This window comes from Amblyraja radiata, chromosome 25, assembly GCF_010909765.2.
Source record: "Amblyraja radiata isolate CabotCenter1 chromosome 25, sAmbRad1.1.pri, whole genome shotgun sequence".
Classification (NCBI taxonomy): domain Eukaryota; kingdom Metazoa; phylum Chordata; class Chondrichthyes; order Rajiformes; family Rajidae; genus Amblyraja; species Amblyraja radiata.
Window position 1 is genome coordinate 22,967,280 of NC_045980.1, and position 26,908 is coordinate 22,994,187.

The 26,908-nt window shown below is 49.3% G+C and overlaps 1 protein-coding gene across 1 annotated transcript; it reads right to left on the bottom strand.

Moving 5' to 3' along the window:
- Positions 1–1,810: 1,810 nt before the first annotated feature.
- Positions 1,811–26,881, bottom strand: lrrc75b (leucine rich repeat containing 75B). The gene is made up of 4 exons (XM_033043447.1): positions 26,474–26,881; positions 15,645–15,773; positions 8,976–9,085; positions 1,811–3,494 (listed from the first exon to the last, which is right to left on the bottom strand). The coding sequence occupies exons 1-4, from the start codon at positions 26,744–26,746 to the stop codon at positions 2,747–2,749; spliced, it is 1,260 nt and encodes a 419-aa protein (XP_032899338.1). The 5' UTR covers positions 26,747–26,881; the 3' UTR covers positions 1,811–2,746.
- Positions 26,882–26,908: the final 27 nt, after the last annotated feature.

The following is a 26,908-nucleotide window of genomic DNA, read 5'->3' on the forward strand; positions in this document are numbered from 1 at the left end:
TCTAAAGTAACCTAGACATGGCAGTGCAAACGTTCGACCCTGGAAACAAAGCAGACGCCAGGCTGACCTCCCAGAGTTGCACTGAGGGACTGCCACACAGTCAGAGGATCTGTCCCTCAATGAGATATTAACCCAAGAGTTTGGCTGGCCCACAGTGGGATGATGCACTGTTGGGGTTACACCTGCACAGATTCCCCCAGGAAGGGTTTATCAGCCTCGCTATTTCCAACCTGCCCAACTCAAAACCCGACACATCAAAATATTTTCCACATCATTAGATACTCTGTGTGACAAAGGTGGCTTCCGAACATTCAAACCTAAATTTTTAACTGAGGAGAATTGTGCACGACGTTTAAAACACAGGTTAAAATAAATAAATAAACGTGGACAAAGCATACAATTGGGGACTGGTCTGGCCATGGGCACGAGTGAGGTGTGCCTGCATGGAGTATGTATACCTGTTGAAGCCCAGAACTGAGCTGACCACTACATATCCCCATCTCCCACTGTCGTGGGTACAAGAAATCGGAAACCACAAGCTAAAGGTGCTGGTGTGTAAGAAAGAACTGCAGGTGCTGGTTTAAATTGAAGGTAGACACAAAATGCTGGAGTAACTCAGAGGGTGAGGCAGCATCTCTGGAGAGAAGGAATGGGTGACGTTTCAGGTCGAGACCCTTCTTCAGACTGATGTCAGGGGAGGGGGCGGTACAAAGATAGAATGTAGTCGGAGACAGTAAGAAAAGTGGGAGAACTGGGAAGGGGAAGGGGATGGAGAGAGAAAGCAAGGGCTATCTGAAGTTAGAGAAGTCAATGTTCATACTGCTGTGGTGTAAACTACCCAAGCAAAATATGAAGTGCTGTTCCTCCAATTTGCGCTGGGCGTCACTCTGACAATGGAGGAGGTCCAGGACAGAAAGGTCAGATTGGAAATGGGAGGAGGAGTTGAAGTGCTGAGCCATCAGGAGATTAGGTAGGTTAAGACAGACTGAGTGGAGGTGTTCAGTGAAATGATCTTTCACTTGTGTTTGGTCTAGCCGATGTAGAGAAGTTGACACCTGGAACAGCGGATACAGTAGATGAGGTTGGAGGAGGTGCAAGTGAACCTCTGCCTCACCTGGAAAGAGCGTTTGGGTCCTTGGATGGTGGAGGTAAAGGGACAGGTGTTGCATCTCCTGCGTTTGCAGTGTAAAGTACCTGGGGAGAAGGTGGTTTGGGTGGGAAGGGACGATTTGATCAGGGAGATTCGGAAGAAACGGTCCCTGTGGAATGCAGAAAGGGGTGGAGGTGGGAAGATGTGGCCAGTAGTGGGATCCCGTTGGAGGTGGTGAAAAAGTTGGAAGATTACATGCTGTATGCGATGGCTGATGGGGTGGAAGGTGAGGACAAGGGGGACTGTCCCTGTTGTGACTGGGGGGAGGGGGGAGCAAGAGCGGAGCTGCGGGATATCGAGGAGACTCTAGTGAGAGCCTCATCTATAATGGAAGAGGGGAACCCTCGTTTCCGAAAGAATGAGGACATCTCAGATGCCCTTGTATGGAACACCTCATACTGGGCCCAGATGCGGCGTAGACAGAGGAATTGGGAGTAGGGGATAGAGTCTTTACAGGAAGTAGGGTGGGAAGAACTATAGCCAAGTCAGTGGGAGTCAGTAGGTTTGTAGTAAGACGGTGAGATCTAGAAATGGTAGGAAGATGTCGGAGATGGTCCAAGTGAATTTTAGTTCAGGATGGAAATTAGTGGTGAAATTGATGAAGTCAGTGAGTTCTGCATGGATGCAGGTAGCATCAATGCAGTCATCAATGTAGCGGAGGTAGAGTTCGGGGATAGGGCCAGTGTACGCTTGGAACAGGGATTGTTCAGCGTACCCTACAAAGAGGCAGGCATAGCTAGGGCCCATGCGAGTGCCCATAGCTACGCCTTGGTTCTGGAGGAAGTGGGAAGAGTCGAAGGAGTTGAGGGTAAGGCGCAGCTCTGCTAGGTGAAGGAGACGGAAATTGGATTTTGGATGGTGCTGGTAACGCCTGGCTGATGAGCTCGACCTCAGAGTGCAGGAGGCAGGAATCACTGCTACGGGTATTAGACTCTTCCCCATTGGGCAAGAAGAGATCACGGTTGCATGACAGAGTGGGAGCAGAGAACACATCTGGGTGAACACAGCTGTTATTACACACACGCACGCACGCACACACATGCAGGAGATGTTCACGGCCGCTGGCCATAATGGTTCCACCATGAGGAAGGGTGCATCCCCTCCATCCACACAACAGGTCTACAGTGCCCAGCCCACTGGGTCATCCTTGCATCTCCTCCTTGTAGTTTCCAAAGTCGCATACAGGGAGTGTCTGGGTAAGGTGCAGAGGGAAGCAGATTCTTGTTTAAATTTCTGCCCTACCCATATCCTGTGGATGCTCCCTCAGCTCACGGCCCTGATGTTTTTAGACCTAGGCAAGACTTTTAATCAAAGTCAATATCTGTCTTTTTTTTTTTTAAAGAGAGCCAATGGAATTGGCCATTAAGGGAATTTCTTCTGCTTCGTGTCAGTGACCTAACCCTGCTCGTAGGAGACCCATTGCTGAGACGAGCTTCACTCCAACAGTGTGGGGGGGGGGGAGGGGGCGGGGGGAAGGGGAAATAGGGGAGCTTGGACAGGCAATGGCAGCTTGGTTGGCCAGGGTGATCCAGAGCTTCAGTGTCCTCGTTACCGAGCATGTTTCTCAGAGCCTTGTCTGACCACAACGAGCACCAGTCACCTCTGACAGTATTGCTGAGCTCCGGCTTCCCTCTGTAGCACCTGCCAGTGGTCGTCATCTTCCTCTCGGGACTGAGTACCCTCGCCCGGCACTGCCCCTTGGGATTGGCTGACCCCCGGCTCCTTCCCTTGGGATTGGCTGATCCTCGGCTCCTCTCCAGATTGGGCGACCCCTCCTGGCTCTTCCTCCTGTGATTGGGTGATCCCCGGCCCCTGCTCTTGGGATTGAGTGGCCCCTAGCTTCTCCTCCTGTGATTGGCTGATCCCCGGCCCCTGCTCCCGGCGTGGGGCGGCCCCCGGCTCCACCTCGGGCTCGGCGACCTGGCCCTCCGTGTGCTCCTGGATGGTGGGCAGGGCCCCCTGCAGACTGCAGCGCCGCCTTAGCCCCACCAGCAGCGGCTGGGGCATGGAGCAGATGTCTGTGTTGTTGCCCAGATCCACCCAGGAGAGCGCGGGGAACACGTTGGGCTCCTTGATCATATCCGTCATGTCCTTGAGGATGAGCTTGGTCAGCCGGTTTCCGTTCAGAGCCAGGTTGGTGAGCCTGGGCAGGCCCGCCAGGAAGGGCAGCAGGAACTGCAGGTTACCATCCGTCATCTCGGTGAAGCTCAGGTCAATGGAGGTGAGGCGGTCCCTCTGGAGCTGCAAGTGGTACGCCACGCGCTGCACATCCCTGGGCGGGAGCGGCATTCCTGACAGATCCAAGGAGTCGTCGGCAATTTTCTTCTGCAGCGCAGATTTTAAGCTGCAAGGAAGATAGACAGTTTATTTCATTGATTGTACATGTAATCAACCTGTCCTCCCCAAACACGGCATCCACGACTAGAGCACGATCCTGACACAGGAGGGGATGCTGCTTAATGATCCAATCATTAATGGGATTAAATCATTCAGGGAAGGAACAAAGCAGGACTCGGCACGGGGGGGGGGATCGCTGTAAGGGTTTCACTCTTGCTCCCCCTCCCTCCAGTCGCAACAGGTTCAGTCCCCTTGTCCTCACCTTCCACCCCATCAGCCGTCGCATACAGCACATAATCCTCCAACATTTTTGTCGCCACCAACGGGATCCCACCACTAGCCGCATCTTCCCATCTCCACCCCTTTCCCTGTTCCACAGAGACCGTTCCCTCCGCAACTCCCTGGCTAACTCGTCCCTTCCCACCCAAACCATTCCCTCCCCAGGTACTTTCCCCTGCAACCGCAGGAGATGCAACACTTGTCCCTATACCTCGACTCCGTCCAAGGACCCCGACCGTCTTTTCAGGTGAGGCAGATGTTCACTTGTACCTCCTCCAAGCTAATCTATTGCATCCGCTGTTCCAGATGTGAACTCCTATATATCGGCCAGACCAAGCGCAGGCTTGGCGATCGTTTCACTGAACACCTCCGCTCAATCCGCCTAAACCTACCTGATCTCCCGGTTGCTAAACTCTTTAACTCCCCCTCCCATTCCCACACTGACCTTTCTGTCCTGGGCCTCCTCCAATGTCATATTTCGCTTGGGCAGCTTACACCCCAGCGATATGAATATTGACCTCAAGAAACCCTTGCCTTCCCTCTTTCTCCATCCCTCCCCCCTTCCCAGTTCTCCGACTAGTCTAACTGTCCTCGTTCACATTTTATCTCTGTTTGCTTTGTTGTTACCTTCTCCTAGCTAACAATGATCTATTCTACATTCTCCTTGATCTCCATCCACTTTGTCTCATTTTCACGCCTTATACTTCCTTATCTCCCTCTTGCTACTCCAGCATTTTGAGTCTATCACCAGAAAGACAAAATATGATTACAATCGAGCCATTGGATGAGTGAGTGGAAGGGACGAGGGATCATCTCTGGTGAGATGAGGTCAGGGTGATGATGCCCTTCAGTTGATGAGGGTGGTTGGAGAGGGGAGGAAAGAACAAGCTGGTGATAGATCAAAGAGGGGATTTAGAAAGCAAGGAAAACAAATTCTCTCTCTCTCTCTCTCTCAAACTTCCTTCATTCATTTCTCAATCGGATGACTTCATCTACAATTTATCCCCACAGCAATACTGGCTTCACCCCATCAGACACATTCCCTTAGTCCTAGCCAACCCCACTCTGTAACTGCAAACAAACTTGTTCTCTCTTTCCCAGTTGTGACAAAAGATGATCAGACTCAAACGTTAACAGTTTCTCCTTCTACAGATTCTGCCTGACCTGCTAGTATTTCAGGAATTTTCTGTTATTATTCCAAATTTCCAGCATCTGTCATTGTTTTAGTTTCCAAGTTGCATCACAGTTACAGTAGCTTCTAGGTGCAACAGTGGCCCACAGCATTGGACTATCATTGGACAGTTCACGGACTATCTTTGATTTAGTTTTAATTTGAACAGTGTTCTGAGAATCATTTGCTTCATTTGCTTCAATCCAGTGCCTGGAGCAGAAGGGTACAAACCCTGTGAATTTTGCCAGGGTGACACGGAGGGCCGCTGGCTTCATGGAGTCAGAGCTGACCTCTGCACCCTACCAATAACCACGATGGTGGTCCTGGGCGGATACCAGCCCCTCACCAAATGCTGGCATCCAACGCCTTCTCTTCTGTCCCCACAGTCGGCCAATGGTCATCCTCACATGAAGACCACAGGACAGACATTGGATGACCTTGTTGATGAGAAGGTTAGTGCAATGGGACAACAGTGGAAAGACCATCCCAGCAAGGCCAGCTCCGTGCATCAGAGTTTCTTGGGAGCAATCCATTGAATGAATTCGGCTCAAGGATCCACACTGGTCAACCTCTGACGGAATGTTTTGGTGGTTAGTTTTGAATGCAGCACAGGACACAGTGTCACAGGACACAGGGATGGAGCCCAGATTTACCTCAGCTGTGGCAAGCACCATCAGCTCCAAGCGCATGCTGGAGAGGCTGAGGAATCACCGGTGAATAGGCAGAGTGGGGGCGGTTCCCATCAAAATCAGAAGGAGACTATCTTTACACAGGTTGAGGGGAAGGGTCTCGACCTGAGGCGTCACCCATTCCTTCTCTCCAGAGATGCAGCCTGTCCCGCTGAATTGCTCCAGCATTTTGTGTCGATCTTCGTTTTAAACCAGCATCTACAGTTCCTTCCTACACATCTTTACACGGGTTCCCAGGAGAAGGACAACGGTCCAATGGAGACTGTATATCACTGCCCAGTCAACAGATATGCCAGGTCCACGTGATAGTAACCAGCACGACTCTAATGATCAGCCCAGCGTACAACAACATTGGATGGTCCACATGGTGGGATAGTTGGTGATAGAAGACAGCTTCTTGGGGCAAGACTTCATGCTGATGCTTTCAAAGTAGGGGAGGGCTGTGCCTGTGATGGACTGAGCTGTGTGCCTCTCTCTGCAGTCTTTTGTGTCCCTGTGTATTGGAAATGCTACACCAGCCCATGATATAACCAGCCAGGATATTATCCCCCGTGAACCACTGTTGCATTGCTCAAGAGCATTAGTAACGTCACCAAATACCACACGCCCAATGCTGTTAAGACTTCGCAAAGATCTTGACAAAGTGACTCAGTGACCACAGTCCAGGAAGAATGGGTTCAGACTCTAGTCATAAAAGAAAATTTCTCCAATTTTATAACTCAGATAATTTCACATATCTGCAGCCATTATTCGAATGGCAGTGTGTTGTTATTCCAATGACATTTACTTATAAGATCAGAAGAAAGTTCACACATATTTTGAATCCACTGCACACCAGATGGATGCATTGAAACTGAATCCAGAATCGGGCATCAGCTGCCAGCCACATTCCTTTCCCACACTCTGCTCTGGTCTGGAAAACCAAGGGCAGATTGAGAGAGACTCGCATGTAATGCAGCTAAAGCACTGCAGCCTGGAGAGTGAACATAGTGGGGCCAGGTACTGTTCAATGTAGACAGTCACTCAGGCCTCCCTCTTCAGTAGTACTTACCAGTTTACATCAGAGATACAGTATGGAAACAGGCCCTTCGGCCCACCGAGTCCGTGCCGACCAGTGATCACCCCGTACACTGACACTACACACTAGGGACAATTTTACAATTTCCAGAAGCCAAATAATCTAGAAACCTGTGCGTCTTGGAGTGCGGGAGGAAACCGGAGCACCCGGAGAAAACCCACACGGTCACAGGGAGAACGTACAAACTCCGTGCAGAGAGCAGCCATGGTCAGGATCAAACCCGGGTCTCTGGCGCTGGAAGGCAGTGACTCTACCACTGCGCCTCCCTACGCTGCGAAATGTTCAGGCCTCTCTGTCAGCGGTGCTTAATGTCTTTAGTTGCACACAGTACTCACTAATTAATTTGTGTTGTATATAACGTGTGAGCTGCATCAACACATCTCCTTAAACAGTCACACTCAGCCTTGGGCAGTGCCACACTGAACCTTCCTCTCATGCACAGCTCCTGGCCTGCCACGTCAGTCCCTGCCGTCTGCATGCCACAACTAAGTTGAAACATCGTGGAACATCACGCTGCCAGTGAGCGAGACCTGAAATGGCTCCACAGTTTGAAGCAACACAGCCATGGTGATCCCTGCTAATCCTAGCAGGTGATATGGATTTATTTTAGATTGATTGCGAGTGGGAAAAGATTTATACGTAGTGCGTGTGCGAGAGAAAGGGAGAGAAAGCAGACAGGAGGCAGGGAGAGAAGGCAGGACGGAGGGGAGGACACACTTGGAGTGACATCTGGCCCCCCAGGTTCAATAGCTCCAGCGAAGTTCCACATTTTTCATGCATATCCTGCAGACATCTTTATGATGGCACTGACTGGGTTCCACCGTTTGCTTTGGCAGAGAATTATACAGGATTACAACCTCTCAGTGAAGTAATGTCTCCCCATCTCTGTCCAAAATCTCATGTAGTCACTGAACAGGGCAGTTGGTGCAGTTGGTAGAGCCACTTCCTCATAACTCTACAGACCCATTCACCCAGTGACCAGATCCTCCAGTTTCCTCCCCTAGCCCAACAATGTGCACGTTGCTAGATTTAGTTTAGTTTAGAGATGCAGTGCGGAAACAGGCCCTTCGGCCCATCATGTCCGCACCGACCAGCGATCCCCGCACATTAACACTCCCCTACATACACTAGGGATCATTTTTACATTTATCAAGCCAATTTACCAACATATGCCTGTACATCTTTGGAGTGTGGGAGGAAACCGAAGATCTCGGAGAAAACCCACGCAGGTCAAGGGGAGAACGTACAAACTCCATACAGACAGCACCCGTAGTCAGGATCGTCTCCGGGTCTCCGGAGCTGCAAGCGCTGTAAGGCAGCAACTCTACCGCTGCGCCCAGGTTAATTTGTCCGTCTGAAGAAGGCTCACAACCCGTAACGTCATCTGTTCATTTCCCTCCACACATGCTGCCTGACCCACTGAGCTATCCAGCACTTTAGTTCTTGCTCAAATTCTCACCGTCTGCCGTCTCGTGTCTCCTAATACCATTCCTGTCATCCCAGGCATCAGTCCAGTTATCCTTTGCTGCACTCCCTCTGTGGCAAGTACATCCATTGAGATAAGACCAGAACCCCACACACAGTACTGCAGATGTGCTCTCGCTAATACCCCGTATCATTGGAGCAGGCACATCCTTACTCCTGTGCTCATGAAGGCCAACAAAGAACTTTGGTCTTTTTCACTATTTGCTCCACCTGCACATTAACTCTCGGTAACTGGTGTACATGGACACCCAGCTCCCTTTCTGCCCCCCTTCTCCCAGTCTATAAACAGTTCAGTGTTCTTGTTCTTCCTATTGGAGTGATGGACTTCACATTTGTCAACGTTAAACTGGATAGGTTTGCCCACTCACTCAACTTGTCTAAGTTACCCTGAAGTCTCTTTTTATCCTCAAGGCTCTCAATCCCATTGGTTGGTGTCATTGGCAAAGCTAGGGACTTCTCATTAGGCTCTTTCATTCCACATCATTGACTTTGCAGTGAATGGTCGGGGCCTGAGCACTGATACCTCTGTGGAACCTCATTCGCTTCAGTCTGCAGCCCGAGCTATTCCTGCTCCATGTTTTGTCTGTCAACCAGCTTTCCATCCAGTTTAACCTTCCTTAATCCTTCTCCTTGATGATTACACTGATCTCTTATTTCTCAGAGGAACTAATCCTCTCGCTGCGATTAAAATCTGCTTCCTGGTCGGCCTTTGCTGACCCCCTTCTCTGAGAGCTGAAGGCCGGAAGTGGAGAGTGGGCAGATGCCGGGCTGACAGCGGGTACTCACCATGCCTGGGAGCGCCTGGACATGCTCTGTCGCTGCCACTTGGAGTGCGGCGTCAGGTGGTAGATCAGCTGTCGGCAAAGCTTCTCGGCAGACTTCAGTGACTCCAGTTCCTGAAACAGCCAACGGCAATGAGCCCTTCAATCACCGCCCAGCCCACCTGGTTCCTCCCCCCCCCCCCCCACCCCCCCGTCTACAGGGGGGTGACTGGGCCCAGTCCCACCCCACATACGTGCAAAACCATCCGTGACCAGGAGAGGGCAACAGACAGCAGTCACAGTGTTGGCTGCAGATGTGGGGCACAGCAGTCACGGCGACCTCAGTCGGGCACCCATCCACACTCTCCGCCAGTTCCAGCCACAGCCTCCCAGCACAGTTACTCTGACCTTGGACAGCTGCTGCTTGGGCCAAAAGAGTTAAATTACAAGGCCAGACTGTTCAACTTGAATGTTCCAAGTTAAACCATAGAGGGCCATAGTTAAGAAGAAAATCAGAAGGGTAAAAAGATGGCAGGAGATAACTCTGGCAGAATCACTGGTCCAGTCATTCATGCCCATCAATCACTCCCTATCTGACCACATTTCCCCAGAAAATCGCAGTAGACATAACATCCATCCTTCCACATCTTCGCAATCCCCTCCCCCATCCTGCGATCCAAACAGCCCATCTGACGAAGCAGTAATCCACTCGAGCTACTTGTAGTCCAGTGCCTTCACTCGGTGACTACAATATGGTCTCCTCTACACGGGATTAAGCTACAATGACTGCTTTACCGAACTCCTATGTTTCACTTCAATCCCAGTTCAGATGAAAGCCCTTCTACTCACATGTCCACCTACTGCCCCAGGCTCTCCTTTCATTCTGCTCAACGGAGATGAGTACCAATCATGGGACTGTACCTGCTTTAACACTGGGAGTCTGACAGGTACAAGCACTTGACTGTGAGCACTGATGAGCAAAGGGGAATGTTGGCATCACAAAGACATTGTTGAATGGACAGGACTGGCTACTCAACCTTCCAGGGTCTAGAATCCTCAGGCGTGAAAGGAGGGGGTGGAAGAGAAGAAGAGGCATTGATTAAGGAGACAATTACTGAAGTAATGAGGGAGGTCTTCCCGTCAGTACTGGTGAAAGGAATTAGTATAGAGGGGTACTTGATGGTCAGCATGCACGTGGTGGGCCAAAGGGCCTGTTTACATGCAGCAGGATACCAGGACTGGGGCTGGGGTGACCTGTTCACCAGACTGATTCCCGGGATGTCAGGACTTTCATATGAAGAAAGACTGGATAGACTCGGTTTGTACTCGCTAGAGTTTAGAAGATTGAGGGGGGATCTTATAGAAACTTACAAAATTCTTAAGGGGTTGAACAGGCTAGATGCAGGAAGATTGTTCCCGATGTTGGGGAAGTCCAGAACAAGGGGTCACAGTTCAAGGATAAGGGGGAAATCTTTTAGGACCGAGATGAGGAAAACATTTTTCACACAGAGAGTGGTGAATCTCTGGAATTCTCTGCCACAGAAGGTAGTTGAGGCCAGTTCATTAGCTATATTTAAGAGGGAGTTAGATGTGGCCCAATGTGGCTAAAGGGATCAGGGGTTATGGAGAGAAGGCAGGTACAGGATACTGAGTTGGATGATCAGCCATGATCATATTGAATGGCGGTGCAGGCTAGAAGGGCCGAATGGCCTACTCCTGCACCTATTTTCTATGTTTCTAAAAGGGACGGGTTGCACCTTAATTGGAAGTGGACCGATATTCTGGCAGGCAGGTTTGCTAATGCTACACGGGTGGGTTTAAACTAAAAAGGGGGGGGGGGGGGAGGGGAACAAGGCAGGGGAATGGGACCCAATGCAAGGAGACAGTGGGCCATAAAAGGAGGACAGAAGCAAAAGGTAGAAGGGAGATACGAAAAACTAACCTGAAATCTTTGTGCCTTAATGCGAGGAGCATTCGAAATAAGGTGGATGAATTCAATGCGCAGTTAGTAGTTAAGGGATATGATATAGTTGGAATTACAGAGACATGGCTCCAGGATGACCAAGGCTGGGAGCTAAACATGCAGAGGTATTCGATATTCAGAAAGGTAGAGGAGGTGGGCTGGCATTGCTGGTTAAAGAGGAGATTAATGCAATAGCAGGGAGAGACATTAGCTTGGATGCTGTAGAATAGGTATGGGTAGAACTGCGAAATAGCCAAGGGCAGAAATTGCTTGTAGGAGTGGTATACAGACCACAAAACAGCAGTAGGGAGGTTAGGAATAGCATCAAGCAGGAAACTAGAGATGCGTGTAGCAAAGATACAGTGGTTATCATGGGTTACTTTAATCTACATATAGATTGGGCCAACCAAATTGGTAACAGTGCTGAGGAGGAGGATTTCATGGAATGTATACGGGATGGGCTCTTAAATCAATATGTAGAGGAACTGACGAGAGGGCAGGCCATCTGGATATTGTGTAATGAGGAAGGATTCGTTAGCGATCTTGTTGTGCAAGGCCCCTTGGGCAATAGTGACCATAATATGGTGGAATTCTGCATTCGGATGAAGAGTAATTCAAAGACTAGGGTCCTGAACTTGAATAAAGGAGACTTTGAAGGTATGAGACGGGAATTGGCTAGGATAGACTAGCAAATCATACTTAAAGGGTTGACAGTGGAGATGCAATGGCGAAGATTTAAAGACCGCATGGATGAACTTCAGAAATTGTTCATCCTTCCCTGGCGAAAAAATAAAACTGGGAAGGCGGCTCAACTGTGGTTGACGAGGGAAGTCAAGGATAGTGTTAAAGCCAAGGAAGAGGCATATAAATTGGCCAGAAGAAGCGGCCACCCAGAGGACTGGGAGAAATTTAGAACTCAACAGAGGAGGAGAAAGGGGTTAATTAAGAGGGGGGAAAAAGCATGAAATAAAGCTTGCGGGGAATATAAAAACTGAATGTAAAAGTTTCTTTAGTTATGTAAAAAGGAAAAGATTAGTGAAGACAAATGTAGGTCCCTTACAGTCAGAGACAGGTGAATTTATAATGGGAAACAAGGAAATGGCAGAACAGTTAAACGAGTACTTTGGTTCTGTCTTCACAGAAGAAGACACAAACAATCTCCCAGAAATACTTGGGGACCGAGGATCTAGTGGGAGAGAGGAACTGAAGGGAATCCACATTCGTCAGAAAATGGTGTTAGTTAAACTGTTGGGATTGAAGGCAGATAAATCCCCAGGGCCAGATGTGTCTGCATCCCAGAGTACTCAAGGAGGTGGCCCTAGAAATCGTGGATTCATTGGTGATCATTTTCCAATGTTCTCTTGACTCTGGATCAGTTCCAGTGGACTGGAGGGTAGCCAATGTAACTCCACTATTTAAGAAAGGAGGGAGCGAGAAAACAGGGAATTATAAACCAGTTAGCCTTACTTCGGTAGTGGGGAAGATGCTGGAGTCAATTATTAAAGATGTTATAGCAGTGTATTTGGAAAGCAGTGACGGGATCAGTCAAAGTCCGCATGGATTTATGAAGGGGAAATCATGCTTGACTAATCTTTTGTAATATTTGAGGATGTAACAAGTAGAATGGATTAGGGAGAGCCAGTGGATGTGGTGTATCTGGACTTTCAAAAAGCCTTTGACAAGGTCCCACACAAGAGATTAGTGTGCAAAATTAGAGCACATGGTATTGGGGGTAGGGCATTGACCTGGATATAGAACTGGTTGGCAGACAGGAAGCAAAGAGTAGGAATTCACAGATCCTTTTCAGAATGGCAGGCAGTGACTAGTGGGGTGCCACAAGGCTCGGTGCTGGGACCCCAGTTGTTTACAATATATATTAACGATTGAGACGAGGGAATTAAATGTAACAGCTCCAAGCTTGCGGATGACACAAAGCTGGATGGCAGTGTGAGCTGCGAGGAGGATGCTATGAGGCTGCAGGGTGACTTGGATAGGTTGGGTGAGTGGGCAGAAGCATAGCAGATGCAGTGTGGATAAATGCGAGGTTATCCACTTTGGTGGCAAGGACAGAAAGGCAGATTATTATCTGAATGGTGTCAGATTAGGAGAAAGGGAGGTGCAACGAGACCTGGGTGTGCTTGTAATCAGTCACTGAAAGTAAGCATGCAGGTAAAGCAGGCAGTGAAGAAAGCGAATGTCATGTTGGCCTTCATTGCGAGAGGATTTGAGTTTAGGAGCTAGGAGGTCCCACTGCAGTTGTACAGGGCCCTGATGAGATCGCACCTGGAGTATCGTGCGCAATTTTGGTCTCCTATTTTGAGGAAGGATTATTGCTATTGAGGGAGTGCAGCATAGGTTCACCAGGTTAATTCCTTGGATGGCGGGACTGACATGTGAAGAAAGAATGGGTCGACTGGGCTTCTATTCACTGGAATTTAGAATGAGAGGGGATCTTATAGAAACATATAAAATGCAGGAAAAATGTTCCCGATGTTGGGGGAGACCAGAACCAGGGGCCACAGTTTAAGAATATGGGGTTGGCCATTTAGGACTGAGATGATGAAAAACATTTTCACCAGAGTTGTGAATCTGTGGAATTCTCTGCCACAGAAGGCAGTGGAGGCCAATTCACTGGATGTTTTCAAGAGAGATTTATCTCTTAGTGCTAAAGGAATCAAGGGAAATGGGGGGAAAAGCCAGAACGGGTACTGATTTTGGATGATCAGCCATGATCATATTGAATGGTGGTGCTGGCTCGAAGGGCCGAATGGCCTAATCCTGCACCTATGTTCTCTGTTTCTATGACTGGGCTGTAAGGAACGCACCAGACACGAGTGCAGAGGTTCACCAGGGAACTGCCTGAAGGTTAGGAGATTGTGACTGACTCAGACCCACAGTGAATGATCACAAGGAAGTAGAGAGAGAGAGCGGGTATTTCAGCATCTACCAGCCCCCACCACAACTACCGTCTCCTTGTGTCTCAATTGTAATCACTTCTAGTGACTGAAGATCTTTCTGCCAGGATTGTGGCTGCTGTCACATTGAATAAATCACCATGATCGTGCGTGAGGCTCCATCTTTGTGAGGAGCAGCTGCTCAGGCTATGGGGATCTGGCGGATGCCACTCACGCTGCATGTCGAGGTGCTCCCGTCCAGTAACAGTCGGAGCCCGTCTCAATGACGTCATAGGTCATGTGATAGGAGCAGAATTAGTCCATTCGGCCCACCATGGCTGATCTATCTCCCCATCCTAACCCCCTTCTCCTGCCTTCTCCCCATAACCCTGACACCCTTACTAATCAAGAATATCTATCTCTGCCTTTATAATATCCATTGGCTTGTCCTCTACAACCTTCTGTGGCAAATAATTCCACAGATTCACCAACCTTTGACGAAATAAATTCCTTTCTAAAGGAAGTCCTTTAATTCTGAGGCGATTGAGGTCTTGACCTCTAGTCCTAGACTCTCCCACTAGTGGAAACATCCTCTCCACATCCACTCTATCCAAGCCTTTCATTGTTCTGTAGGTTCCAATGAGGTCCCCCCCCCTCAATGAGAACCCTCTGCCCGACCCACACACGGGCTGGTGAATCTGACCCAGGCACCAGTCACGGATGATCACCTTCAGTGCCAGGGTCAGTGACGTGGACACTGGCCAAACCAGCGCATGTGTGCTCCACAACCCTGGGCTAGACTCACTGGCGAGAGCTTCGTGTCAAACTCATTGCGGCAACAAAGCAACAAAACTGGCCGAGAATCTCTTGCAGATCCAAGCCAGTATTTGAGAACAATCTTTGCACAAATATGCCCGTGAATTCTGCCTGACAAAGTCTCTCCCCATTTGCCATTATTCCCTGGGATATTCTGCTCTCCACCCACACTCCTGCAAAAGAGAGAAGATCCTCTTTCTTCACAGATCCACCCCTCATTTACATCAAGAACCATCTGAAATGTCCTACCTGGAAATATGGCATCTCCTAACAGCACTGCGGTGCATGTAAATGCATGTGTATTCACGTGACTTGCGTGCATTTCCATGTCTTCTTATGATACAGAAGGAAGTCTTTGGGTCTGTTGAGTCTGTACCACCTGTCAAAGCATTCCCATCAATCCTATTCACTCATTTATTTCCACGTAACCTAGTCTTTCCCACAGGCCCATTGACTCACCCAATTCTGCTACCAACCAGCCACACCAACAGCAATTAAGAGACTCCAAACAACTTACCAATCCGCATGTTTAATTTAGTTTGCCACCTGTAGCGTTTAGTTCTTTCTCCACAGATGCTGCCTGGCCTGAAGGGTGCTTCAGCAGTCTGACCTGAAATGTCACCTATCCACGTTCTCCAGAGATGCTGCCTGACGGGTGGAGGATCAATAATTGGGGTGGTGGGTTAAAGGGGGTTGGTGAAAGTATTGGAGGGGAGCTGGGGAATTCAGCCTGAACGGGCAGGTCAGTTATTCTAGCATGTTTAAAGTGTAACTTGCAAGGCGGAGAGCAGAAAGAGGGACAATGGGCTGAAGGGCCTCCTTTTGTGGTGTGCTCACCAGCGAGTCCTTATACACCAGCGGTTCCAGCAACCACTCTAGCAGGTGACATTGTCTGGTGGTGTGGCAGCACCAGTGCTGACACGGGCACCGCCTGGACTTGGGGAGTTCCTCGATCCTCTGCACCCCCCCCCCCCCCAACAACCATCTCTGCAAGGAACTCCTTCAATCACTCTACACTTACCTTCTTGGGGCAGTGGATGTCCCGGGCCAGGCTCATCAACAGGTCGTGAGAAATGGGATCCACCAGGTTCAGGAAGGCTGTGTGTTTATACAGCATGTCGTTCAAAGACGTCCCCTCCAAACCAAGGTCCTACAGGGGAGAGAGAGAACATCCAATTAGCTACCCAGGGACCATAGCTTCAGTCACATCACCCATGTTCAGAGGGAGAATAAGGAGGGAAGAGACAAAGACTTTAAGACTTTTGCCTTCCCTCACAGTGAGGAGGTGCCTGGTGAACTCACTGTGGTGGATGTTAATTTGTGTTTATTGTGTGTTTTTGTCATTTTTATTATATGTATGACTGCAAGGCAACAAAATTTCGTTCAGACCAAAAGGTCTGAATGACAATAAAGGCTACTTTGACTTTGACATGCTGGGCCCCTGCCACCCAAGGTCCTCCCACCCACCCATCCTTAACTCCAAATCTCTGTCAAAGATATCAATGGGTCTCCAGTTCCCTCTCACTGCTTGCTGCCTCTCCAACTCATTAAGATCCTTCTTAAACCTTTATCTTTAGCCAATGATTGGACAATGCCTGCAGCTCTCAGTCAAACCCTACGTGTTGGGGGCTCTCGTGAAGGGTTTTAGGACTTGATTATCTCCCATCTCTTGACCGGGACAGAAAGATAAAATGGAAGCAGACGACCGCGGAGCTTGAAATCCAAAATGTGAAACGGGCTGGGTGAAAGGTCATTAGCCAGAAATGTTATCAGTTTCCCCACTTGCTGGCTCATCATTTCTTGTCTTCATATTATAATCAAAAAATAAAATCCAGCTTCAACTAATATCCTATTAGCCAGTAAACCGCACCAGGCCAGGTGCAGATTGAATAAGCAGATCCGAGAGGTCTGAGAGTCAGGTTCAAGTGGAGTTCAGGCTGAGATGGTGGCCGTCTCCCATACGTCACCGAACCCTGCATACTGTAGCACGCCAAACACACCCCTGACACCCACCCCTGGCCTACAAACTGCCAGCTCAGGGCACTGGGCTCATTGTACAGAGAGAGACACCTCCAATCTCTGACAGTCACTGCACGATCCTGGTGTAAACTACAATGGATGCCCCAACACCCACCTCTCCCCTTCCCTACGCTGCCCGGATTCGAGGGTATTAGCTACGAGGAGAGTTTGGACAAACTTGGATTGTTTTCTCTGGAGTGTCAGAGGGTCAGGGGAGACCTGATCGAAATATATAAAATGATGGGAAGCTTAGATAGGGTAGACAGTAAGAACATTTCCCCCAGGGTGTAAATGTCAAAGACCAGAGGGCAGAGGTTTAGGGAAAGAGGGGTGAAGTTTAAAGGAGATGTGCTGAGGCAGGTTTATTTTTCCCCCACAGAGTGTGGTTTATGCCTGAAACGCAGTGCCAGAGGAAGTTGTAGAAGCAGGAAAAAAAAGTGTGTAAGAAAGAACTGCAGATGCTGGTTAAAATCGAAGGTAGACACAAAATGCTGGAGTAACTCAGTAGGTGAGGCAGCATCTCAAGAGAGAAGGAATGGGCGGAATTTCGGGTCGAGGCCCTTCTTCAGTCTGAAGAAGGATCTCGACCCGAAACGTCGCCCATTCCTTCTCTCTTGAGATGCTGCCTCACCTACTGAGTTACTCCAGATATAAATAGTGGCTTAACATAAGAAGTTGGGTATTGGGAGTGCATCTCCCATTGAACTCCTCCACTCAATGCCAGGACCTGTGTCTACCATCATACCCTTGGCTAACACCAGGGTCCACGTCCTAAAAAGCATCATTCTCAACTTGGACGTACTCAGCAATAGACTGCCTACAGCTCCCCGATGGAGGGAATTCTGGAGATTCACCAAGCTAATGCGGAAGAGAGCACTCTTGACCTGTCAACTCCCCCTGCGAGATCCAGCCCCTTCACTCTGGGATGGGGAACTCACCCAATCCCTCCTCAAACTGAACATTTCAAGGGGGTGCAAGCGAGAGGAGGAGTGAAAGTGCATAGAGAGAGGGCGGTGGGGGCCAGGGGGGAGTGATGAGAGGGTGTGGGGAGATGCAGGAGAAATTAGAGGGTTGGGGCAGAAAGAGGTCAGAGAGAGGGGAAGGCATGAGAGGAGGTGAGAGGAGGAGGTGAGAGGAGGTGAGAGGAGAGGGTACAGTGGGTGATAAGAACAAATGAAGGAGGTGGAGGTGGAGGTGGGGGAGAGAGGCGGAGAAGAAGAAGGGGATAGGCAAAAGGTGCAGAGGAGGAGAGGGAAGAGGTGCATTTCGTTATGTCTGTACTATACACTGCACAATGACAATAAAGTTGAATCTGAATCTGAATCTGAGGTGTGAGATGGGGCTGAGGGAGGGGTGGAGCGAGAGAGACGCGGGGGAGGGAGAAGATGAGAGGTGCTCCGAGCTGCTCTGGTAGCCCCCGCGTCTATGTGGCCAGTCACCTTGAGCCCGGCATGGAGATAGGTGGAGAGCAGATGATGTCGAGGGGAGGTGGTCGCACCCTGTGTGGCACTTCTCTGGGATGAAGGGTAAATGAAGACTCCCTGGACGGGGGAAGGCTGGGACCACCAGCCCACTCAAGAGGAGGGGCCGTCATTTCTCTCCAAGCTGAAGGAGTATTTCTCCCTGAGGGATGGGACTCGTTAGAAACCCTCGACCTCAGGGGCTGAAGGAGTGTGGAGCAGCTTCCCAAGCACCTTCTCCTCAGGGGCTGGAGTCGTCCCTGGACACACCAGTGCTGGAGTTGGCAGGTTTCGTGGACATTGGGGATGTGCACACGGACAGGACTGCGGACAAGGCTCGGGATCAGCCCTGGTTGTGGGGGGTCCACAGTTTCTGCCCACTCCTGCCCTGAGCTGCTCATGGCTTGGCCATGTCCCGTGATCTGGGGTGGTGGGGGGGGGGGGGGGGGGGGGGGGGGGGCTAGCCATAGAAACATAGAAAATAGGTGCAGGAGTAGGCCATTCGGCCCTTCGAGCCTGCACCTCCATTCAATATGATCATGGCTGATCATCCAACTCAGTATCCTGTACCTGCCTTCTCTCCATACCCCCTGATCCCTTTAGCCATAAGGGCCACATCTAACTCCCTCTTAAATAAAGCCACTGAACTGGCCTCAACTACCTTCTGTGGCAGAGAATTCCAGAGATTCACCACTCTCTGTGTGAAAAATGTTTTCCTCATCTCGGTCCTAAAAGATTTCCCCTCTATCCTTAAACTGTGACCCCTTGTTCTGGACTTCCCCAACATCGGGAACAATCTTCCTGCATCTAGCCTGTCCAACCCCTTAAGAATTTTGTAAGTTACAAAGTGTTAGCCGTGTGTGAGGGAGTGTGGTGGGACGGTGGGGAGCGGGTAGCCTGCACACCGAGCCTCACGTGTACTCGCGCGTTTCTTAGCGTCCACATTTGGCACACGGTGCAGCTGCGAGGATTCTGTTAATTCTGATGTTGCTGAAATCCTGCTCAAGGATAAGGGGGATTAGATGGTGGGTAAATCAGGCAGACACACTCCTGATCCACGAGCTGGCATGCGTTAGTGGAAAGAGTTACGCAATGCAGGGGGACAAAGAGGGACACCGACAAATACAGGATCAAAGAGGAACCCGGCGTGGGGGATGGTTGCCAGGAACAGAAGGAACCAGCGTGCAGGGGGGAGCAGAACAAAGAACAATGGGGGGGTGGTAGGAGAGAAGATAGAGGGACTATATTAAATACTTTTATAACTTTGCCGACACCCTTTACATGACGACTTTTTGCATACTTGTACTGTATGCGAAGAATCTCAGTGTACCAAGTAGACATGACAATAAAATATCAATCAATAAATACAGGTTTTACATGAGACTTGCAGGTACCGGCTCACCAACAGATCCTCCACCGCTCTCCCCAGATCCTCGCTGAGCAATTTAAAACCTTGATTCTAGTCCCTCTTATAAAGACGTATTAGCTTTGCCTCTCACTCACTGTGTGTCGATGGACTACAATGGATGAAGAGAATGTCCACCACCCTCTGAGCAAGGAAATGTCTCCTAATCTCAGTCTCCAAAACTGACCCCTCATCCCAGGACACGGGGCCTACGCTCAAGACAGAACCCATCGGGAATCCGGGGGATCAATTAGTCTCAGAACCTTGACCAAAGGCATTGCAACTCATATCATCCAGCAAGTGTTAACGCTGGGCTTTCAAATGGTGAAAGCAGAGCTGCTGTTGACTTTAGCGCCTTGGACAAGTTAAGTTTGATGGTGGCACGGTGGCGCAGCAGTAGAGTTGCTGCCTCGATCGGGTTCGATCCTGTCTGTCTGTCTGTTTTGTACCGGGTGCTGTGTTCTCCCCGTGACCGTGTGGGTTTTTTTCCGGGTTTCCTGGCACATTCCAAAGACGTGCAAGCTCCGATAAAAATTGTAAATTGTCCCTAGTGCGTAAGATATTGTTAATGTGCGGGGATAGCTGGTCAGCGCGGACTCGGTGGGGCGAGGAGCCTATTTCCGCGCTGTGTCTCTAAAGTAAAGCAGTTGAAGGCCATTTCTCCAGGGAGCTCAATACCAGCTGCACGCTCGAATCGCTCCAGCTCCCATGCTGCCCTACCTACCCGAGCACTGCCCTCTGCCAGGGGGCACCATGACATTGACCGACACCCACCATTACATGACGTTTACCTGTACCAAGCTGGTTCAAATGTCAAAACCTTAACATGATAAATCGTTTTGGGAAATATTTAAAAGTGGGCTTGCCCACCTGACATCACCACAGGTACTAACTGGCTGTCCTTACCTTCCCTCTACCATTGACACCATGATATCATGAAACCGAGCACCTTCTCTCAGCCCCGTCCCTCTCCCTGAACAGAGGCAGTGCCATGCTAGTGCTGATCGCCTGCATTGCCACCAGCCTTGCTTAAACCTCACTGTTCTCATCTGGGAATGTCACCACAACATCTGAATTCTCCACAACAATCCGTCTTTCTAAACCTTTCCCCCTTTTTGTGTCTCCTCCAACGCAAAAAATGAACAGGATTCCTCTCCGCAAAGACCACCTGACCTGCTCCCATTGCACATTCTCCATCGTCAAGGCAATAAGGTTCATCAGCCCCATCACCTCATGATGACTTGAAGCATCTATTTTTCTCTTTCCACTGAGGCCGTCTGATCTGCTGAGTTTTTCAAGCACTATCTGTTTTTATTTCAGAATTCCAGCGCCTGCAGTGTTTTGCTTTTAGATTAAGGTTCCTCTCTGCTGGTCCTGAACCAGCGATGTCCTTGCACTCACACCTTCTCCCCCTCAGCACGTACATGGGAATTACAGAACATTGAGCAATACAGCACAGGAACAGGCCTTCCGGCTCACAATGTCCGTGCCGAACATGATGCCAAGTTAAACTAATCTCTACTTGCACGTAGAAACATAGAAAATAGGTGCAGGAGTAGGCCATTTGGTCCTTTGCACCAGCACCGCCATTCAATATGATCATGCTGGTCATCCAGAATCAGTACCCCATTCCTGCTTTCTCCCCATATCCCTTGATTCCGTTAGCCCTAAGTGCTATATCCAGCTCTCTCTTGAATACATTCATATCCCATAAGTGATTCATATTCCTCCATTCCCTGCCCAAATACAAATGAAGCCCTCGGCTTTATTTCTAGAGGGAATAGAATTGATGTTGGGAAGTAATGCTGAGCCTGTTTTGAACGTTGGTTGAAGTGGTGTGCACAGCCTGGTCACCATGTTAAAACACTGCTACAGACCGTAAGAATTTGGCCATTCAGCCCATGAATTCGATTCCATCATTCAGTTATGGCTGACCCATTTTTCCTTCGCAACCCCAATCTCCTGCCTTGTCCCCATAACATTTGAAGTTTTTCTTAATCAAGAACCTATCAATTTCTGCCTTAAAAATACCATGTCTTGGGCTCCAAAGCCACCTGTAGCAATGAAATCTCCAAAGTGGCCACCCTCTGGCTAAAGAAATTCCTCCTCTTCTCCATTCTGAAGGTACGACCTTTTCTTGAAAGATCACAACTAATGCCTCCGCACTCTCTATAGCTAACTCGATCAGAACACCAAGGGGTGGTCATTCTAGTCCAGGTGACTTATCCACCTTCAGACCTTTCAGCTTCCCAACCACCTTCTCCTCAATAATAGAAACTGCACCCACTTCTGTCCCCCGACTCTCTTGAATTTCTGGCACATTGCTGGTGTCTTCCACTGTGTAGAATGATGCAACAAACCTATTCAGTTAATCTGCCATTTCTTTGTTCCCCATTACTACTTCTCCAGCGCCATTTTCCAGCAGTCTTATGCTCACTCTTTCCTCTCTTTTACTATATCTGAATAATTTTGGTATGCTAGTTTATATTATTGGCTCGTCTACCTCATTATTTCATCTTTTCTCCCTATCTTGTTTTTTTTTTAAGTTGCCTTCTGTTGGATTTTAAAAGCTTCCCAATCCTCTAGCTTCCCACTAATCTTTGCCATGTTTCATGCCTTCTCTTTTGCTTTTATGCTGCCTTTGACTTCCTTTGTCAGCCACAGTCGCTTCATTTAATGTTTCTTCCTCTTTGGGCAGAGGCATGGAGTGAGGGCAGGGGAGGTTTACAGAGGCAGTATGGATCAGGAAGAGATAAACGCAGAGTGACAGACCGGGTTACTTTCCTCATGAGAAAACACTGCTGGCTGTGCTCCACTGAGGAGCAGGTACATAACACTATGTATCACTGATTGTAACTCTCTCTCTTGTCTGCCAACTTCTCCCATTGCTGTCTGTTGGATGCTGATGTGTGAAGAACTGGCTGCCACATTTACCAGCATTGCAACAATTATACTTTAAGATGACCTCATAAGGACTGTAACAAGCTCAGAACATGCCACAACTCACGAAAGATGCAGTATAAATGCTAGTTAACACAACGCAGCCAACACCTGATAGATGGCACCCGGTAATTTGTCCTAGCTTGATGCTGCTGCACTGTATTTATAGCAAGATACTTGGCACAGTAATTAAAACCCTAACAGTAGCAACTAAAAACTCTTGCGTTTGACAATATTACATTTATATTGCATAAATGTTTTTTTATCCAACATGCAACTGTCTGGAATGATTTTGTTTGATTTGTAATATTTCCAGCAAGCGCTGGAATATTTTAGTGTATTAGATATACAGAGCACACTAAAGGTCGACTGGCCCATGTGCCCACACTACATATCAGCCTCTCCACATAACCACATTAACATCACCTTCTTCTGAACTGCACCCATCTTCACTGACTCAACCACTACCGATTGCATTTTGACATTAATCCTGATTTCTCCGGTAAGTGGGAACTCTTCAGCCCGGTGCATTGTTGAGGATTTCCATCACGTTCCCGCTCTCTCCCCTCGAGACCTCAACATCCATCCTTCCAAGAGCCAGAGTTACATCTGTCTTTGCTGCTTCATTGTTCAACAATCTAGTCCCTTTCCTGCTCGTCAGCCCTGCCAACGATCTGCTCCTCGAGTCCAATCCCCCTCTCAGGCCGCGAGCTTCTTGCCGGCTGGGAGCTCCAGACCAACACCATTTTGTGTACAAATGATTTTCCTCACATCCCTTTATACAGTATGTGGCATGTCGCTCCTTAAAAGGCAACATCTTCCCTCTATTTACCCTCCCTAAACCAATCCTGATCTTATCCAACCATGATATTGTCCCTCTCAACCTCCTTTGTTCCCAAGAGAACTGCCCACCCAGTCTAACCCAGAGGCTGAAGTCTCTCCTGCTGGGAACCATTCTAAATCCTACCCAGGCCTTTCACAAACATTTGACAGTGAGCAGAACTGGACATGGGACACCAGTTACAGCCAAATAATGTCTTATTAAAAAAAGACACAAAGTGCTGTTTGAACTCAGCGGGTCAGGCAGCATCGCTGGAGAACATGGATAGGTGATATTTTGGGTCAGAATGTTTTTTCAGACTGATTGTACTTTAGGGAGGCAAAGCCAGAAGAGACATAGGGGCAGGACAAAGGGTGGATATAGGTGAGGAGGGGTTTTGATTGGCTGGACAATGGCTAGAGATGAAAAGACAGAAGTGTGAGATCAGGAGATAAGAATAGAAGAGGCATGAAATGTGAAGCCAGAGGAAGGAATATAGGTGGAAGGGGTGAAGGAAAAGGGGGAAATGGGGCACGGCGAAGAGAGGGGAGGGGGAAAGAGAAGGGGGTGTAGGTAGGTTTCTTAAAATTGGACAATTCAATGTTCATACCATTGTGCTGTAAGCTGCTCAGGCGACATATGAGATACTGGAACATCTTATAAAGTTTCAACAAATCTTGATGCTGGCCTAAGCTAAAGCAACCTGTTTGACAGGCACACAATTAACCTCCCTCTCAATGCTCCTTCCCTCCACCACACACTGCCTCCAATGAGCACCATCCACAAAATGCACCACTTACCAGCCCAGGCTACTCCCAAATCTGTGACCAATAGACAATAGACAATAGGTGCAGGAGTAGGCCATTCGGCCCTTCGAGCCATGAAATATGATCATGGCTGATCATCCACAATCAGTACCCTGTTCCTGCCTTCTCGTCATATCCCCTGACTCCGCTATCTTTAAGAGCTCTATCTAACTCCAACCACGAAGGACAAGGGCAGCAGTGGTGGGCAAAGACCATCACATGCAAGTTCCCCACCAAGTCACACGCCATCCCAACTTGGAAATATATAAGTAGGAAGGAACTGCAGATGTTGGTTTACACCGAAGATAGACACTAAATGCTGGAGTGACTCAGCGGGGCAGACAGCATCTCAGGATAGAAGGAGCGGGTGATGTTAATAATATATCGCCGGTTTTACATCATCCCTGGGTCAAAAATTAGCACCAACATGAAAATGAGGAAGACCACTCAGCCCTTGAGGCCCATTCTCCCACTCCCTAGATGGAGGCTGATGTGCCTGTGACCTAATCTCTGTATTCCTGGTAACCTTTCTCCCCGAACCTATCAAGTATCTATCTACACAAAGATTGCTGGAGTAACTCAGCGAGTTAGGCAGTCAGAATAGTTGACGTTTCAAGTCAAGACCCTTCTTCTGAGATGTGTGCAGTCTGAAAAAGGGTCCCTACCCAAAACATTGCCTATCCACATCCTCCAGAGATGCTGCCTATCCTGCAGAGTTCCTCCAGAACTTTATGTTTTGTTTGTAAATCAGCATTTTCAGTTCCTTGGTTCTCCTTCAAGTATTTATTTATCCACCTCTGTCTTAAAAGTAATCAAATAATCTGCTTCCACAATCTATTGAAGAAGAGGGTCCCAAAGAGTCACAGTCTTCTGAATTAAAAATAATATTCACCTCATCCCTGTCCTAAATGGGCGACTAACTTATTTTTAAACAATGACTCTCGCACTAGATTCTTCCACATGAGGAAACATCCTTATCACATGCAAATAATCAAGACTGCTTTGATGCTAGAGAAGTAACAGATGCAATACTTCTATCAAAATCTGAACCTGGGAATTTTAGTTTAGTGTAAGATGCAGTGAGGAAACAGGCCCTTCGGCCCACCGAGTACATACCGACCAGCGATCCCCGTACACTAACACTATCCTACACACTAGGGACAATTTACAATTTTTCTTTTACTAAAGCCAAATTAACCCACAAACTTGGATGTCTTTGGAGTGTAGGAGGAAATCGGAGCACTCGGGGAAAACCAGGATCGAACCCGGGACTCTGGTGCTGTGGCAGCAACTCTACCGCTGCGCCACTGCGCCACCCCAAATGTTATAGATTCAAAACTTCACATGATTGTAGAAAAAAATCTGCATTATTTTGATTATATTTGGAATGTTATTGTTGAGATTTAGAAAGTTTGCAGTGCTGTTTAAATATATTAGCTCCATTTTAATGCTCTGGGGTACAGTTATACAGTCACACTGCAATCAGCCCCCAGATAGAAAGGCTGCACTTGGCTACACTTCAGTAACATTTCCAAAGTTTACCCAAATTATGAATGTTGTTAATGGCAGAGGTTCCCAGCCCCTCCACCCCAATAAATGAATAGCCGTAAAATTGGCCTTAAATATCAGTGTTAAATCAGATTACGGGAGCTTCATTCTAATTGCGTTGATTGAAATGCAGGCTGTATATTGCTGGGGTATTATATGGAGGGTCGCCAAAGGTGCAGGATGACCTATGGCCATCCCCCCCCTTGGACTGTCTGAGCTCAGGGGCCAACACTGCAGCAGTCCCACGTTGATGCTGCAAGCATCTCTATTTCCACGTCTCCCCTCTCCAACACCATCCCCCAAATGAAGACCATTCTCTGACACCATCCTGCCTACAGTCTGGGCTGGGTGGCTTCGCATTGGGGGGGGGGGGGGGGGGGGGGGGGGGGGGGGGGGTAAACTTGGGGAGGGAGGCGGAGGTCACTGGGGCACAAAATCTAGCAAGTGATAGGTGGATACAGGTGAGGGTGGGTTGTGTGGGAGGTGGGTGGACAAAGGCCAAAGATGAAATGAAGATGACAAATTGTGAGATGAGATAAGTCCTGAAACGTGAACTTGAGGAAGGGATAAAGTTGGAAGGGGGTGAGGAGAAAGCAGGAGAGAGGAGGATGGAGGAAAAGAACAGCAGGAGAGAGGGAAGGAAGGAAGGAGTGAGAAGGAGGGATGGTGGAGAGAAGTGGCCGGGAAGGACCAAGGGAACGAAGATAAAACAGAGAGGGAGGGACCGCCGCCTTGAACCGTTTCCCTGGCGCGGGGACTAACACTGAACGGTCTCAGGTCCCCGCTGCTGCACCGAGACCGAGAAGGATGACCGCGGCGGCCGTTCGGCCCGTTGTGTCGCTGCTATCTCACCTTGCGGAGCAGTCCGAGGAGCGCGACCGCCTGCTCGGCTCGGTGCTCCCGGAGCAGCGCCTGGATTTCCCGGATCCAGCTCACTCTCCGCACGTACGGGGCCGGCCCCCTCTTCGGGGACAGCAGCCGCTCGGGCCGGAGCAGCAGGGCGGCCAAGGCCGAGTCACGGCCGCGGACCCCCGGCCACCGGTCCACGCCCTGCACCGAGGCCGACCTGGGGCGCTCCTCCCGCGGGCTCGCTGCCCCGCCGCCCCTCGTCAGCCGGGAGCCCATCGTCCGTCGCCCCTCTGCCTTGTATGTGGCTCCGGCCGGGGCCGCGGGTCAACAATCCCAGTCCCAGCCGCTCCGTCCGCGGGGCTCCGTGTCTAGGGCTGTCCCGCTCCACACCCCTCCCTCCCTCCCGGCCGGACAATCCTTGCACCGCCTCCTCTCCCC

Bases quoted from the DNA above. Each gene is read 5' to 3' on its own strand.
- lrrc75b (XM_033043447.1), bottom strand. From the start codon at position 26,746: ATGGGCTCCCGGCTGACGAGGGGCGGCGGGGCAGCGAGCCCGCGGGAG. The intron at 9,086-15,644 runs GTAAGTGTAGAG...TGGCTGTTTCAG, and splicing joins ACATCCACTGCCCCAAGAAG to GAACTGGAGTCACTGAAGTC. The intron at 3,495-8,975 runs GTGAGTACCCGC...TCTTCCTTGCAG, and splicing joins TCCAGGCGCTCCCAGGCATG to CTTAAAATCTGCGCTGCAGA.